The sequence below is a fragment of the Pseudoliparis swirei genome, chromosome 21 (genome assembly GCF_029220125.1).
Source record: "Pseudoliparis swirei isolate HS2019 ecotype Mariana Trench chromosome 21, NWPU_hadal_v1, whole genome shotgun sequence".
In the NCBI taxonomy this organism is placed as follows: Eukaryota; Metazoa; Chordata; class Actinopteri; order Perciformes; family Liparidae; genus Pseudoliparis; species Pseudoliparis swirei.
This window is the reverse complement of record NC_079408.1, coordinates 17,141,518-17,159,597: the sequence shown is the minus strand read 5'-3', so window position 1 is coordinate 17,159,597 and position 18,080 is coordinate 17,141,518. Positions and strand designations below refer to the sequence as shown.

The window sequence follows — 18,080 nt, the reverse complement described above, 5'->3', positions numbered from 1 at the left end:
AATAAGACAATAAGACAATATGACAATAATACAAATACAACAATAAGACAATAAGACAATAAGACAATAAGACAATATGACAATAATACAAATACGACAATAAGACAATATGACAATAAGACAATAAGACAATATGACAATATGACAATAAGACAATATGACAATATGACAATAAGACAAATACGACAATAAGACAATTTGACAATATGACAATAAGACAAATAAGACAATAAGACAAATATCACAGTGCTAGAAATATGAATTTGTTCAATTTACAATCACATTGAAATGTGCTGTCATGAAGTTACATTCACATTAAACAGTTGGTCAGGGTTGTGTTTCCCACTCAGTATCAGCTGTATTTACACTGTTGGCAGGCAGCAAAGACTGGGGAGCCTGGAGCCTGGTGGTGAGTTCAAAGACTGGGGTGCCTGGAGCCTGGTGGTGAGTTCAGGGCCCTTAATTAGTGTCAGTAGTCCCAGTTATTATTTTCCATAGACTCCTGCAGTGTAAACTACAGAAGTTAAATATTCGCCTCATGTACTGACACTGAAGTCATTGTTACTCTCATTCCTGTTCTCATCATATATTTGGAATTATCTTCAATGTAGCTTGCAGCATTAATTGGTGAAAATTGTGGTTGAAGCTGCACGTATCAATAGTCTCATATTGACAGTGGATCATATGACTGTCATGTGAAAGGTGAAGAACTCACAGTGAGAAATATGTCCAGCTATAGAGGTTCTGTTGAGGTTCTGCTGAGATTCTGTTGAGGTTCTGTTGACATTCAGTCTTACTGTTCCGATATTATTATTTTATTTTAGGGGGAACCTATTTCTGTATTTTCATATATTTATGTTTTTATCAGAGGGTTTAATAGTGATCTCTGACAGTAAAAAATATTATACAGTGTCCGTGGTGTCCAACCTACTTATTTAAACCCAATCCATAATATTTTACTAAACCTAAACAAGTGATTAAAACACTACTTTGATAGAGACATATTTAGAAATATTGATATGAACTGTGTTTTTGGTTCAGAGATGTAGCGTCTGGAGTCATGTGAAGTGGATCCAGCACGTTCTCGAGCTGGAGAGCCGGTTTCCTCCTCAACGTCATTGAAATGCAATCTTAAATTGCCGGAGTATCCCTTTAATTGTTATAGAAGCCATGTTGCCTCACTCAGAGGGTACGCCAGCTGGACGCCTAAGTAAAGCGTGCTGTACATACTGCATTTTTAATTCCATCAATTAATTTCATTTTAAATTTGAATTGAGAATTAAAACACTTTCAGTGTCAAGAAACCACACAAGGGTTCCCAGAGATGTGTCAAGTCAGAGCTCTCTAAAAATAATCATTCCTTTATTACATGTGACCTATTTATGTGACCTATACCATCTTCCAATTCAATTCAATTTAATTAAATGTGTATCGCCCAACATCAACAATTATCCTCAGAGGGCTTTACCATCTGTACACATACGACATCCTTGACCTTTGACCTCACATCGGATCAGGAAATCCGATGTGGCTGTTTATCTCCAAGCTGTTTATCAGCGATTCATCTGAGCTGCCTGTACTTTTAAAAACAGCCCGTGAGTCGCCTGTCGGTCCGGCAGAGACGCTTCCTGTCAACACAATATTCCCCTCTGACATGTGGAGATGAAGTATTATAAACTAATATAAACTAGAACGGGCACTCGGTAGAGCGCATACCTTCGCTGCAGCCACTTTGTTGGTACCTTTTCATGACCTTGACCTTGACCTTTGACCCGATAGATCCCAAAATATAATCAAATAGTCCCCGTATAATAACCAATCGTCCCACCAAATTTCATGCGATTCGGTTTAATACTTTTTGAGTAATGCGAATAACACACAAACAAATAAATACACAGCGATCAAAACCTAACCTTCCGCATTCTCAGAATGCGAAGGTAATAATGAAGTAAAGGACTAATGCGTCAATATTGGTACAGTAAATTGACTTAGTTACTTTCCGACACTGTAACTTTGCTCCACCCCACCCCCACCCACCCACACACACACACACACACACACACTCCGAGGTCATAAAAACAATATTTAACAACAGGAGTCAGGTTATGATTATAATATTCCTTTTATGCTCAAGATCCCCCCAAAGGATACACTGGCCCTTTAAATCATGGTCAGGAATGAATACTTAATGTAATCGGTGTGTAAGTGGATTCATGCACCTCATTAGTTGGGATTTATATTTGTTGTTTATTACATTTATTGAACTCACTTGGTAGGGGAGTCCTCTCAGTGACTCCCTATTGGTCAGCAAACCCCATCTTGAGAACCATGTGGCCTGGAGACAGTTGTTCAGCAATGTGTCTGGTCCTTTTTAGAGACGCTTTCGGTTCCATTGAGCTGGAATGTCCTCTGTCATCAGAGTGTCTGTCTAACCTGGCAGCGCCATCAGCCTAAAGGTCTGAGGAATCCGGGGGGGGTGGGGGGGTGTAGGGGGGCTCCGTGTCCGCGGTAACGTCAAACCTGCCGGTTGAGCCATGAAGAAAGAGCGAAACTGCGTGGAGACGCCGGCGGCTCTCCAGGAGTTCGAAGACGTGTTCCAAAAACACAAGGATGCGCCGGAGGAGCAAGACCAAAGCAATTACGTCGATTTGGAGTTATCAGGTGGGACACATCCGGAGAAGGACTGTAGTTTTGGTGAGAGAAACCACGTGTCTGTCCTTATTTACAGCAGCAGCGCGGGAGATCTGCGCGTAACGGAGTCAACCCAGGAGGTGGAGAATAAAACCAATATTAAAACGAAGACAACAAATAATTATATCATTTGGAAATGTGTAGAGAATGTCCAGGAGGGTTCCTCTGCTCTATCACATCTCACATGTCTTAACGCAAAGTCGGAATCTGGAGACGGAGGCGAGCGCGTCATGACGCAGCGCGAGGTGTCTCAAGGAGAAGACAGCAACAACCCCCCACGAGGTGATGGATTACACTGTAGAGATAAGGATCTGAGCTGGAGAAGTGAGTCGGATGATGTTGAGGAGGATGACGATGATAGTTTGGTGCTTTCCAACCACTGCGTCCCGTGCGTAACGGAGGATGAGTCTCACTACATCACCACGCACGAAATCCAGCTCTCGGAGCTCTCTGACCACGAGGAAGAATACCTGGGAGTGGACTCCTCCACCAGCTGGGACGTGAAGAATGACAACCAGGTGTACTCTTTTGTCGATTACGGTGACGCGGCGGTGATGGAGAGGGGGCACGCCCGCCAGCCTCGCTCTCACGGTGGAGCAGCAGCAGTCAGCACTCTGCTGGAAAGTGATCCGTCCGCCGGGGCCAAGTTCACCAGCTCAGATGAGAGTGTGTCAAAGCCCCCGCAGCAGCAGCAGCGCAGTGGCAACAGCGCGGCACAGATCCACCTGTCAATCAGGACCACTTCTCGAGCTATAAATGACCCTGGCAGCATCCACGAGCAGGGGAATATACTCCATCATGCCGGGCGCTCCGGGGATCCGAGTCGCTATGTGTTGAGGGGGGGTGATGGGGAGGCAGAGGCGGAGTGTGACAGGACGAAGTGTTTCATAGCCGCGCCCGGACGCGTGCACTTTGGTCGCAGACTGAGAGGGAAGGAGGTCACCGGGTCCTCCAGCTGCGCATCCAGCGAGCCGGACGACGCGGACAAGGAGGTGCGCGAGCTGACCGACAGATCCTTCAAGAGCCTGGCATATCCGTACTTTGATGCCATCAACGTCTGCACCTCCAGCGAGTCCTCTGCATCAGAGCATGCTGGGAAAGGGATACACGGGTGCATGGCCACGTTTGTTGACCTGAAATATGTCAACATGAACATGCCGAGGGGGCTGGAGCAAAGTGTGGGTTCCCATCAAAACTCAGTGGCCAAAAATAGAGACAATAAATGTTATAAGGGCATCGCGCTGGCCAGCATCAAACCGCCCACCTCCAACAAGCTCGTCCCTCTGAATGGAGACCCCCACTCATACAAACGAATGGAGCTGCTGGGGGACTTCATTCAGGGCCACAGCGGAGCGAATACACTCACGGAGACTCTGGATTTCCGTTGCAATGCCAAGTCAGGAATGTCTGGGGGAGAAAGGATCACTAAGTGTGCACACAACGCTGCAGGATCACGTTCCACGGATGAAGTGACCAACAGTTTACCAAGGAGAGGGGCCAGCAATAAGTCGCCCTCCAGCACCATGGAAGACACGCACAAGAAAGCCACATTTGCCTCGAGCATGATCAAAAATTTAATTTCTAAAAAGATCCAGTACGAGCAGGAGCGGAAGATGGAACGAGGGGAGATACGCGAGCGGCATACGACGCTCTCCCCGGGCCCCGTGCACCCGGAGAGCGACGGCCACCAGGAGAAGGGCTGCAGGGAGCTGCGCAGGCAGAGCTCCAGGTTCTCCGAGAGCAGCGCCGAGTTCACCATAATGTGCGCGGATGAGTTGGGGGACTTCGCGGCCGGCGGCTCGTGTGACTCCCGGAGCGACAGTCGGAGACGCGACGAGATGGAACCGGCCACTGAAAAAGGCGGGTTGGAAGCTTCCAAAAGCCCGCTGCACCGCAGCCATAACAGCGCCTTCAGATGCTGGAAGGACAAGGAGGAGCTCGAGCTGCCAGAGGATCATGAACACGATCCGGAGAAGTCGGCTGAGGACAGAGAGGCCGCGGGGGAGCTGAACGCCGCGGGACAGGGCAAACTGACGAAAATGTCCCATTTGTTTGTGCCAAGTATCCAAATGCTATCTGGTGACGGAGAAGCGGGACAGCAGCTGCAGAACAGGAGTTATTCCCCATTTGGAGACAGGGGAGATATGCGCACTGGCAACACGTCATACATCGCGGACCCGCGGAGCGCGGCCACATCTAAATCTCCGGAAATTAAAATTAATTTAAGGAGCGTTAGAGACAATAAAAAAGAGCCTTTTGGCGTGTCCAGACTGCGCGCTCCTAATATAGGATGTGACGTCAGAGCGGACCACTCACAGAGCCGGGTGCTGGCTGCAGCACTGAAGGGTGAGTCCGCAGAGAAAGTGCCACATTTCATGGTCAGAGACATCAGAGAGAACAAAGGGAAGCTGCAGACGCCCATTCACCAGGTGACAGACGTGCGTCAAATGGTCAAAAGTTCCTATCAAGTCGTCTCTTTGGATAACAGCGACTGCCCCTCAGAGCAAAATAAGCACATATCCTCTCGGAATCCTAATTCTGTGTCCCCGATCGTGATCAAATGTCAGTCTGTGAAGACAAATAACGGGAAACATTCTAAAGAGGAGCTGTTGGACATGGACAGGTCGTCTCCAGAGGGCGACGACAGTGTCCAGCTGCAAAGAGCAACAGGGAGAGCACCCCTGGGTGTCTCCAATGACTCCTCAGATGGAGACATTGGGTTCATAATCAGAAGCAGAGCGACTTCAATGAAGCAGGAAAAAATATCAGACATCGCGGATAAGAAACTCGAGTCAAAAATTACCAACCAGGGGCCTTTGGAAAAACTCCAGGCTGCAGTGAAAACCATGGAGCAGATGTATACATTTGAAAGAAATGAATGGAAAAGGAAGAAGGAGCAGCATCTCCTGACCGACAGCCACGTGCTCTCCCTGATAGCCAGTGAGGAGCATGGAGGACTGGAGGAGGCCGGCGGGAGAGCGTCCAGCATGGACCGGACAACCAGGAGAGACTCCTTTCTCAACAAGACTCCGCCAGCACCAGCGACGTTCCCGGGCACTGGCTGCAGCCCGCTGCGGCAAGAGGACAAAGACCTCCCCGTGGTCTTCGAGACTCCCGGCAGCCGAGAGGACCGGCCGGTTGGGAGGTCAACGCAAGCCTCGGGGAACAAAAACATGTTCGGCCTCAAGGCCCAGCCGACCGCCGTCACTCCGACACCGTTCAGCACCAAGAGCTTCGTCCCCAAGTCCCCCAAAGTGCCCGTGTCCTCAAAAGTAGGACGAACGAAGCCAAGTGTCACTGAAGCATCCAAACCAAACAAGGTGGAGTGGTCCTCACAAGAGCTCTCCAGGGCCTCAGCTGATAGCGAGAACTACCTAACCATTCCGGTAAAGTCTCTCGCCAGCAGCAGAAAACAAGAAGTCTCATCGACCGATCCAACGCCATTGTACACGTTTACAAATCAGACTCAACCAAACACTTCTTCAAGACACCTGGGATCCGGCGCCAGGGTCTTAGAAGACCTCAACCGGTCCCCTAGGCGCTCCAGCATTGTGATGGACACACCTTCACCTGAGTTCCCTCCTGCTGCCATCTACCACTCTTTGCCATTGGGCCTATCCACCAATCAGCCTCAGGTGTACTGCTTCTCTCCGGCCATCGCCCCCAATCCCACTCTGGACCCCTTCCAGGCCACCCAGAGGAAGATGCTCCTGGATCCCACCACAGGGAGCTACTACCTGGTGGACACTCCCGTGCAGCCGGCCACCAAGCGACTCTTTGACCCCGAAACGGGCCAGTACGTGGACGTGCCCATGCCGCAATCTGCCATGACCCCGGTGCCCATGCCCATGTCACCGTTGGCCCTGAGTCCAGGAGCGTACGGACACACCTACATGATCTACCCGGGCTTCATGCCGACGCCATCCGTGATCCAGGCCCGGACGCTGGTGCAGTCGCAGATGTCGATGCAGCCGGAGGGCGGAGGCGTGTACCTGGAGAGTCCCTGCTTCATGGCGGCCTACGGGGCTCAGCAGCAGGCCGCCGCCAACAGGCCGCCGCAGGGCTTCTCCGGCGTCCAGCAGCCCCTCAACAGCATTGGCTCCCAGCAGGGGCCCCGGATCATAGCTCTGCCCTCTTTTGACGGGACCACCATGAGCTTCGTGTTGGAGCACAGATGAACACCTGGCAGGTGAGGAGTTCTGTCTGTTCAGCTTGTGTACGTAGTATCAGGTTTCAGGAGACCTGAGTGAACCATGTGTCGTGTGGATAAAATTACTTTATGATTAGTTTGTGATAATAATAACAAATGCATGTTACATTAGAAGCATGAATAACCTTTTCTTACAATATATTCAAACTTTAAAGTGCTTTCATTTCATGGTTCAATTTCATCTAGACAGGGTTCATCTAGACAGGGTTCATCTAGACAGGGTTCACCTAGACAGGGTTCATCTAGACAGGGTTCACCTAGACAGGGTTCATCTAGACAGGGTTCACCTAGACAGGGTTCATCTAGACAGGGTTCACCTAGTTTAGTGTCTTATAACTTGAGCTGGTGTCTTTGGACTGTGGGAAGGAAGCCGTAGAACCCGAGGGAACCCACGCTGCTACTGGGAGAACATGCACACTCCACACAGACCGGGATCCGAACCCGGAGCCTCTTGCTGTGAGGCGACAGTGCTTGTCACGAGACCACCGTGCAGCCCACACACTGGATCTTATTCATTTAATTCTAAACAACACATTTAAGTCAGAGTTCAACAAACTCGATCAATAACATTGTTGCTGGGATCTTCACTGCTGTAGTCTTCTCTGCTCCTTAATAACTAAGGATGGGTCAATGCAGAGAATAATTAATTTAGTGTTTCTTTTCTAATTAATACAGATTAAAAGTGCTCAAATTAGACAACACAATCACTTGTTTTTTAAAACAAGTTTTTAAAAAGTTGCAGTCTGAAATCACATTTTATAACAATCATCTGTTGTGAAGATGCATTATTTTAGTTTCATTGTAAGTCTTCATAGGACAGGGACTGTCAGAAACAAGTACAGATGGTAAAGCCCTCTGAGGCAAATGTGTAATTTGTGATTCAGGCTATACAAAATAAACTGAATTGAATTGAATGATTATTAATTTCCCCAATGTCCTATTCATTAATTAATTGTGATCACTGTGTCTCCATAGGCCCTTACCTAACCCCAACCATGCCTGTAATTACATAACGTATCGGTGGCACACTCCCCATGCGACAATTTAACACCTCGCCCAAATGCAGGTTAGTAGGTCTATTTATGAATTCTCTAGTAGTCAGTTGGAAAAGGCCATTAAGAAGGTAAGTGATCGTGGCCCAGCATGCAACAGGAGAAGACACCATGTGATTGTAAAAGTCTGCAACTGAGCACCTGGGCGAGGCATCCACGCTCACAAGCTGTGAAGTCTGATCGCTCAGCAGCGATGCAGAGGATTATATTGATATAAGATAATTCACTGCCGAGGTGTTTGAATGCGCACCGTGGCCATCGAGTGTGAAAGGTCGCACGGCGGCAGGCATTCGTTGTGTGTAAACTCGCACCGCTTCAGCTGCTGCTGGACATCAAGCGTGGCAGCTCGTCTTTTAATAGGACCGGTCATTTGGAGACACAGAGAGTGAGACGCCAGGTTCACATGGCCTCCGCGCAGCAATTACACAAACACAACATGCAACATAGCAGCAGCACATTTGGAGTTCCCCTTCTCATCTGAGTGGGCCGCATACCGGAGGGTTCAGTTATGTTTATAAAGGAAACTGATCCCCTGAAGCCTGATGCCTCCAGGCAGGAGGAGTGGGTTTAGTTTAAACCCTACAGGCTGGATGCAACGCTGTGTGTGTGAGGAACGTCAGGGAACAATGTTCTCCGACCATGTGGAGCCTTTGAGTGTGGACAGACATCCAAGTGCAATCAGAGGGAGTCAGCGGGACCTCTTCTGAGCTCCAGGCTCTCACGGGGTTTAAGGGTTTCCAGGGACTGCAACACAGAATTCGGTCAAGCTGGACGTTGCTGTCATTTACACTAGCGTTTAAAGGTTTGGGGTCACCCAGCCAATGTTGTGTTTTCCATGAAAACTCACTTTTATTTATCAGGTGAATTACAAAATGAATATAAAATATAGTCAAGACATTGACGAGGTTATAAATAATGATTTTTATTGTAAATATTAATGTTGTTCTTCAAGTTTGTCGCTCAAAGGAAGGCCAGTTTTATAGCTTCACCAGCATAACTGTTTTCAGCTGCGCTCACATAAAAATGGTTCTCCCGGGGTTTCTACCCCTCCGTTAGTCTTCTAAGGCGATAACACAATGTATCATGAGAACACTGGAGATGGGCCTCTACACACCTCTGTAGAGACTTCATTAACACCAGAGAATAGTCATTTACACATTAACATGTAGAGAGTTTATGATTCATTTAATGTATCTTCATTGATAAAAACAGTGCTTTGAATAATAAGGACATTTCTAAGTGACCCCAAACTTTTGAACTGTGTACTTCAAACACACCATGTTGTGTTCTGTGGAGAGAGAAACACATTGCAGGTTTATAAAGGTACAGATTGTTTGCAAAGTAAAACTATGTCCTAATAGATTTCTTTAAACTCTTCCCTGCAGGCTCTGGACGGGAAGGACCCTTCTGTGTGTGTCGGTGTGTTGCCTGTCAGCAATTGGCTGTTTGTTATGTATTTTTTAGCAACTTAAATATCTTTTTGACTATGTCTGTACCCCATGCTGCTGTAATCCCCTAATTACCCACTGCAGGACTAATAAAGGATTATTATCTCTAACTGTGAGATGGGTTGCACAGATGTTCTCGGTCCCCAGAGGATGCATCCTAGCGACCTTTGGGTGGATTCCCACAACAATAAATATACATATTCATGGTCCCCTCAGGATGGGTTCTAAGTCATAAACATGATATGACTGATGCAATGTGTGTGTTGAACATGTATTTCTACATGTATCACTGTTTCATAATTTAGTTTTTTGACTTTCTGTTTTGTACTTGAACTGGTTCAGACTGGATCTGCTGGCCAGTCCCTCCGTTCCTTTGACTGAATGTTTGCTACTCGGCGGTCTGTGTGCCTCGAGTCCAACCCAACGCCTCAATGACCATGCTGCTGTAAAAGTTTACCCCCTCATGTGTGAACAGATCATTGTGATTCATGTTAGAAGACGTATAAAGAAGTGAAAGATATTGTGATATATTGAGATGAATGGATGATGAAGGTTGTGTTTGGTGTTTTAGTTTGAATTGAGATGTTTGCTGTTTTCTGATAACCCTGGTCCCTGTTCTGGATGTAAATCTTGCTCCTTTTCTGCCCCTACTGCAGTCTATGAACATATTATATAATCTGATTGGAGAAAGTCTAAATTAAAGGGTCAAAAATGTTACTTACAAAGACATTGTACATTGTTTTTACTCTTAGATCATTTGTTATAGCTGCTGAAGTATGTGAATAAACATTGAATATAGCAAGCAAAAAGATTCCGAAAGCTAATCAATAATATGGATTTATAAACCGTGCAAAAACAAATAAGGAAACAAGTTTGTTGATGGGAACAATACGACTCCTGATGAAAAGTGACATTGTTTTGAGGTAAAGTAACTTGTTGTTTACAGTATGCTCACTAAAAGCATGGATTCATTATCAGCATTAGGAAAACCTAATATTATGATGTGTCATCTTGTATGCTGCACATGAGAGACCACGACAGATATGACACTGAACAAGTCTTATTTGAGTGGTTATATATATATATAAGCCTGGCTTGTTTTTAATTAATCCTAATTCCCTACTTTAATTCTGAATATCAGTTGCATATTCCATCCGTCCACTATCAGCCGCTAAACAGGGGTCGGGTGGCGGCGGCAGCTGACCACGCTTCCCTCTCAACCGCAACATTTTCCAGCTCATTCTGGGGGATCCAGGCCAGCAGAGAGATATAATCCCTCCAGCCCGGGGTCTCCACCCAGTGGAGCGTGCCCAGAAAACCTCCAGCGGGAGGCGCCCAGGAAGCATGTTGATGAGATGCCCGAACGAGCTCAGCTGACTACTTTGGACTCAAAGGAGTAGCGGCTCAACTCCAAGTCATCTCCTGACCCTATGTCTAAGGCTGAGCCCGGCCCCCCTACAGAGGAAACTCATCTCCTGACCCTATGTCTAAGGCTGAGCCCGGCCCCCCTACAGAGGAAACTCATCTCCTGACCCTATGTCTAAGGCTGAGCCCGGCCCCCCTACAGAGGAAACTCATCTCCTGACCCTATGTCTAAGGCTGAGCCCGGCCCCCCTACAGAGGAAACTCATCTCCTGACCCTATGTCTAAGGCTGAGCCCGGCCCACCTACAGAGGAAACTCATCTCCTGACCCAACTCTAAGGCTGAGCCCTCCTGATGAAACTCATCTCCTTACCCTATCTCTAAGACTGAGCCTTGCTCCCTCACTTGTATCAGCAACCTCGTTCTTTCAGTCACGAGGAGTTCCCATATTCCTGAACTTGTAATTCAATATTACTCCTAAACTATGTGCTCCTAAACTATTACTCCTAAACTATGTGCTCGGTTTAGATTTTTACTGTTTACTCGTTCTGCGTGCCCTCATATACAAATACACATACACACACATATATATATATATAGTATAGATATTATATAGATTGTCTTTTTTGTTTACTTCCTGGATACTAACTGGCAAAATTAAACATGAAAACATCTGTTTATTTATTGTGTTTTTTCAGTTTTCATTAATTCAATGTAACTTTTGAGTCTAGTTTTTGGTCTCCCAAAACTATGTATATTTAATTCAATTCAGATTATTTTGTATAGCCCAATAGCACAAATTACAAACTCCCCTCAGAGGGCTTTACCATCTGTACACATACGACATCCCTGACCTTTGACCTCACATCGGATCAGGAACAACTCCCCAGAGATAGAAAAAACCCTTTCATGGGGGAAAAAGGGAAGAAACCTTCAGGAGAGCAACAGAGGAGGATCCCTCTCCAGGATGGACAGAAGAATGTCATGTGTCCAGATGAACAATAGATGTCATGTGACCAGATGATCAATAGATGTCATGAGACCAGATGAACAATAGATGTCATGTGACCAGATGAACAATAGATGTCATGTGACCAGATGAACAATAGATGTCATGTGACCAGATGAACAATAGATGTCATGTGACCAGATGAACAACAGATGTCATGTGACCAGATGAACAACAGATGTCATGTGACCAGATGAACAATAGATGTCATGTGACCAGATGAACAATAGATGTCATGTGACCAGATGAACAATAGATGTCATGTGACCAGATGAACAACAGATGTCATGTGACCAGATGAACAATAGATGTCATGTGACCAGATGAACAATAGATGTCATGTGACCAGATGAACAATAGATGTCATGTGACCAGATGAACAATAGATGTCATGTGACCAGATGAACAACAGATGTCATGTGACCAGATGATCAATAGATGTCATGTGACCAGATGAACAATAGATGTCATGTGACCAGATGATCAATAGATGTCATGTGACCAGATGAACAATAGATGTCATGTGACCAGATGAACAATAGATGTCATGTGACCAGATGAACAATAGATGTCATGTGACCAGATGAACAATAGATGTCATGTGACCAGATGAACAATAGATGTCATGTGACCAGATGAACAATAGATGTCATGAGACCAGATGAACAATAGATGTCATGTGACCACATGAACAATAGATGTCATGTGACCAGATGAACAATAGATGTCATGTGACCAGATGAACAATAGATGTCATGTGACCAGATGAACAATAGATGTCATGAGACTAGATGATCAATAGATGTCATGTGACCAGATGAACAATAGATGTCATGTGACCAGATGAACAATAGATGTCATGTGACCAGATGAACAATAGATGTCATGAGACCAGATGAACAATAGATGTCATGTGACCAGATGAACAATAGATGTCATGTGACCAGATGAACAATAGATGTCATGTGACCAGATGAACAATAGATGTCATGTGACCAGATGAACAATAGATGTCATGTGACCAGATGAACAATAGATGTCATGTGACCAGATGAACAATAGATGTCATGAGACCAGATGAACAATAGATGTCATGAGACCAGATGAACAATAGATGTCATGTGACCAGATGAACAATAGATGTCATGTGACCAGATGAACAATAGATGTCATGTGACTAGATGAACAATAGATGTCATGTGACCAGGTGAACAATAGATGTCATGTGACCAGATGAACAATAGATGTCATGTGACCAGATGAACAATAGATGTCATGTGACCAGATGAACAATAGATGTCATGTGACCAGATGATCAATAGATGTCATGTGACCAGATGAACAATAGATGTCATGTGACCAGATGAACAATAGATGTCATGTGACCAGATGAACAATAGATGTCATGTGACCAGATGAACAATAGATGTCATGTGACCAGATGAACAATAGATGTCATGTGACCAGATGAACAATAGATGTCATGTGACCAGATGAACAATAGATGTCATGTGACCAGATGAACAATAGATGTCATGTGACCAGATGAACAATAGATGTCATGTGACCAGATGAACAATAGATGTCATGTGACCAGATGAACAATAGATGTCATGTGACCAGATGAACAATAGATGTCATGTGACCAGATGAACAATAGATGTCATGTGACCAGATGAACAATAGATGTCATGTGACCAGATGAACAATAGATGTCATGTGACCAGATGAACAACAGATGTCATGTGACCAGATGAACAATAGATGTCATGTGACCAGATGAACAATAGATGTCATGTGACCAGATGAACAACAGATGTCATGTGACCAGATGAACAATAGATGTCATGTGACCAGATGAACAATAGATGTCATGTGACCAGATGAACAATAGATGTCATGTGACCAGATGAACAATAGATGTCATGTGACCAGATGAACAATAGATGTCATGTGACCAGATGAACAATAGATGTCATGTGACCAGATGAACAATAGATGTCATGTGACCAGATGAACAATAGATGTCATGTGACCAGATGAACAATAGATGTCATGAGACCAGATGAACAATAGATGTCATGTGACCAGATGAACAATAGATGTCATGTGACCAGATGAACAATAGATGTCATGTGACCAGATGAACAATAGATGTCATGTGACCAGATGAACAATAGATGTCATGTGACCAGATGAACAATAGATGTCATGTGACCAGATGAACAATAGATGTCATGTGACCAGATGAACAATAGATGTCATGTGACCAGATGAACAATAGATGTCATGTGACCAGATGAACAATAGATGTCATGTGACCAGATGAACAATAGATGTCATGTGACCAGATGAACAACAGATGTCATGTGACCAGATGAACAATAGATGTCATGTGACCAGATGAACAATAGATGTCATGTGACCAGATGAACAACAGATGTCATGTGACCAGATGAACAATAGATGTCATGTGACCAGATGAACAATAGATGTCATGTGACCAGATGAACAATAGATGTCATGTGACCAGATGAACAATAGATGTCATGTGACCAGATGAACAATAGATGTCATGTGACCAGATGAACAATAGATGTCATGTGACCAGATGAACAATAGATGTCATGTGACCAGATGAACAATAGATGTCATGTGACCAGATGAACAATAGATGTCATGTGACCAGATGAACAATAGATGTCATGTGACCAGATGAACAATAGATGTCATGTGACCAGATGAACAATAGATGTCATGTGACCAGATGATCAATAGATGTCATGAGACCAGATGAACAATAGATGTCATGAGACCAGATGAACAATAGATGTCATGAGACCAGATGATCAATAGATGTCATGTGACCAGATGAACAATAGATGTCATGTGACCAGATGAACAATAGATGTCATGTGACCAGATGAACAATAGATGTCATGAGAATGATCAATAGATGTCATGTGACCAGATGAACAATAGATGTCATGTGACCAGATGAACAATAGATGTCATGTGACCAGATGAACAATAGATGTCATGTGACCAGATGAACAATAGATGTCATGTGACCAGATGAACAATAGATGTCATGTGACCAGATGAACAATAGATGTCATGTGACCAGATGAACAATAGATGTCATGAGACCAGATGAACAATAGATGTCATGTGACCAGATGAACAATAGATGTCATGTGACCAGATGAACAATAGATGTCATGTGACCAGATGAACAATAGATGTCATGTGACCAGATGAACAATAGATGTCATGTGACCAGATGAACAATAGATGTCATGTGACCAGATGAACAATAGATGTCATGTGACCAGATGAACAATAGATGTCATGTGACCAGATGAACAATAGATGTCATGTGACCAGATGAACAATAGATGTCATGTGACCAGATGAACAATAGATGTCATGTGACCAGATGAACAATAGATGTCATGTGACCAGATGAACAATAGATGTCATGTGACCAGATGAACAATAGATGTCATGTGACCAGATGAACAATAGATGTCATGTGACCAGATGAACAATAGATGTCATGTGACCAGATGAACAATAGATGTCATGTGACCAGATGAACAACAGATGTCATGTGACCAGATGAACAACAGATGTCATGTGACCAGATGAACAATAGATGTCATGTGACCAGATGAACAATAGATGTCATGTGACCAGATGAACAATAGATGTCATGTGACCAGATGATCAATAGATGTCATGTGACCAGATGAACAATAGATGTCATGTGACCAGATGAACAATAGATGTCATGTGACCAGATGAACAATAGATGTCATGTGACCAGATGATCAATAGATGTCATGAGACCAGATGAACAATAGATGTCATGTGACCAGATGAACAATAGATGTCATGTGACCAGATGAACAATAGATGTCATGTGACCAGATGAACAATAGATGTCATGTGACCAGATGAACAATAGATGTCATGTGACCAGATGAACAATAGATGTCATGTGACCAGATGAACAATAGATGTCATGTGACCAGATGAACAATAGATGTCATGTGACCAGATGAACAATAGATGTCATGTGACCAGATGATCAATAGATGTCATGTGACCAGATGAACAATAGATGTCATGTGACCAGATGAACAACAGATGTCATGTGACCAGATGAACAACAGATGTCATGTGACCAGATGAACAATAGATGTCATGTGACCAGATGAACAATAGATGTCATGTGACTAGATGAAAAATAGATGTCATGAGACCAGATGATCAATAGATGTCATGTGACCAGATGAACAACAGATGTCATGAGACCAGATGATCAATAGATGTCATGAGACCAGATGATCAATAGATGTCATGAGACCAGATGATCAATAGATGTCATGTGACCAGATGAACAATAGATGTCATGTGACCAGATGAACAATAGATGTCATGAGACTACATGAACAATAGATGTCATGAGACCAGATGAACAATAGATGTCATGTGACCAGATGAACAATAGATGTCATGTGACCAGATGAACAATAGATGTCATGTGACCAGATGAACAATAGATGTCATGTGACCAGATGAACAACAGATGTCATGAGACCAGATGATCAATAGATGTCATGAGACCAGATGAACAATAGATGTCATGTGACCAGATGAACAATAGATGTCATGTGACCAGATGAACAATAGATGTCATGTGACTAGATGAACAATAGATGTCATGTGACTAGATGAACAATAGATGTCATGAGACCAGATGAACAATAGATGTCATGTGACCAGATGAACAATAGATGTCATGTGACCAGATGAACAATAGATGTCATGTGACCAGATGAACAATAGATGTCATGTGACCAGATGAACAATAGATGTCATGTGACCAGATGAACAACAGATGTCATGTGACCAGATGATCAATAGATGTCATGAGACCAGATGAACAATAGATGTCATGTGACCAGATGAACAATAGATGTCATGTGACCAGATGAACAATAGATGTCATGTGACTAGATGAACAATAGATGTCATGAGACCAGATGAACAATAGATGTCATGTGACCAGATGAACAATAGATGTCATGTGACCAGATGAACAATAGATGTCATGTGACCAGATGAACAATAGATGTCATGTGACCAGATGAACAATAGATGTCATGTTCAGATGAACAATAGATGTCATGTGACCAGATGAACAATAGATGTCATGACCAGATGAACAATAGATGTCATGACCAGATGATCAATAGATGTCATGTGACCAGATGAACAATAGATGTCATGTGACCAGATGAACAATAGATGTCATGTGACCAGATGAACAATAGATGTCATGCACAGATGAACAATAGATGTGAGACCAGATGAACAATAGATGCATGTGACCAGATGAACAATAGATGTCATGTGACCAGATGAACAATAGATGTCATGTGACCAGATGAACAATAGATGTCATGTGACCAGATGAACAATAGATGTCATGAGACCAGATGAACAATAGATGTCATGTGACCAGATGAACAATAGATGTCATGTGACCAGATGAACAATAGATGTCATGTGACCAGATGAACAATAGATGTCATGTGACCAGATGAACAATAGATGTCATGTGACCAGATGAACAATAGATGTCATGTGACAGATGAACAATAGATGTCATGTGACCAGATGAACAATAGATGTCATGTGACCAGATGAACAATAGATGTCATGTGACCAGATGAACAATAGATGTCATGTGACCAGATGAACAATAGATGTCATGTGACCAGATGAACAATAGATGTCATGTGACCAGATGAACAATAGATGTCATGTGACCAGATGAACAATAGATGTCATGTGACCAGATGAACAATAGATGTCATGAGACCAGATGAACAATAGATGTCATGTGACCAGATGAACAATAGATGTCATGTGACCAGATGAACAATAGATGTCATGTGACTAGATGAACAATAGATGTCATGTGACCAGATGAACAATAGATGTCATGTGACCAGATGAACAATAGATGTCATGTGACCAGATGAACAATAGATGTCATGTGACCAGATGAACAATAGATGTCATGTGACCAGATGAACAATAGATGTCATGTGACCAGATGAACAATAGATGTCATGTGACCAGATGAACAATAGATGTCATGTGACCAGATGAACAATAGATGTCATGTGACCAGATGAACAATAGATGTCATGTGACCAGATGAACAATAGATGTCATGTGACCAGATGAACAATAGATGTCATGTGACCAGATGAACAATAGATGTCATGAG

At 43.9% G+C, this 18,080-nt stretch overlaps 1 protein-coding gene across 3 annotated transcripts; it reads left to right on the top strand.

Moving 5' to 3' along the window:
* Positions 1–2,534: 2,534 nt before the first annotated feature.
* Positions 2,535–10,821, top strand: c21h4orf54 (chromosome 21 C4orf54 homolog). 3 transcript variants are annotated; one of them, XR_008835234.1, is made up of 3 exons: positions 2,535–6,880; positions 7,877–7,967; positions 9,339–10,821. XR_008835234.1 is itself a non-coding variant. In XM_056443219.1 (2 exons), the coding sequence occupies exon 1, from the start codon at positions 2,535–2,537 to the stop codon at positions 6,867–6,869; it is 4,335 nt and encodes a 1,444-aa protein (XP_056299194.1). In that variant the 3' UTR covers positions 6,870–6,880; positions 9,339–10,821. The 3 variants fall into 3 exon arrangements, 2 of the variants coding, with proteins under 2 accessions (XP_056299194.1, XP_056299193.1); XM_056443219.1 differs by lacking the exon at positions 7,877–7,967; XM_056443218.1 differs by having other exon boundaries at positions 7,877–10,821.
* The last annotated feature ends 7,259 nt before the right edge of the window (positions 10,822–18,080 follow it).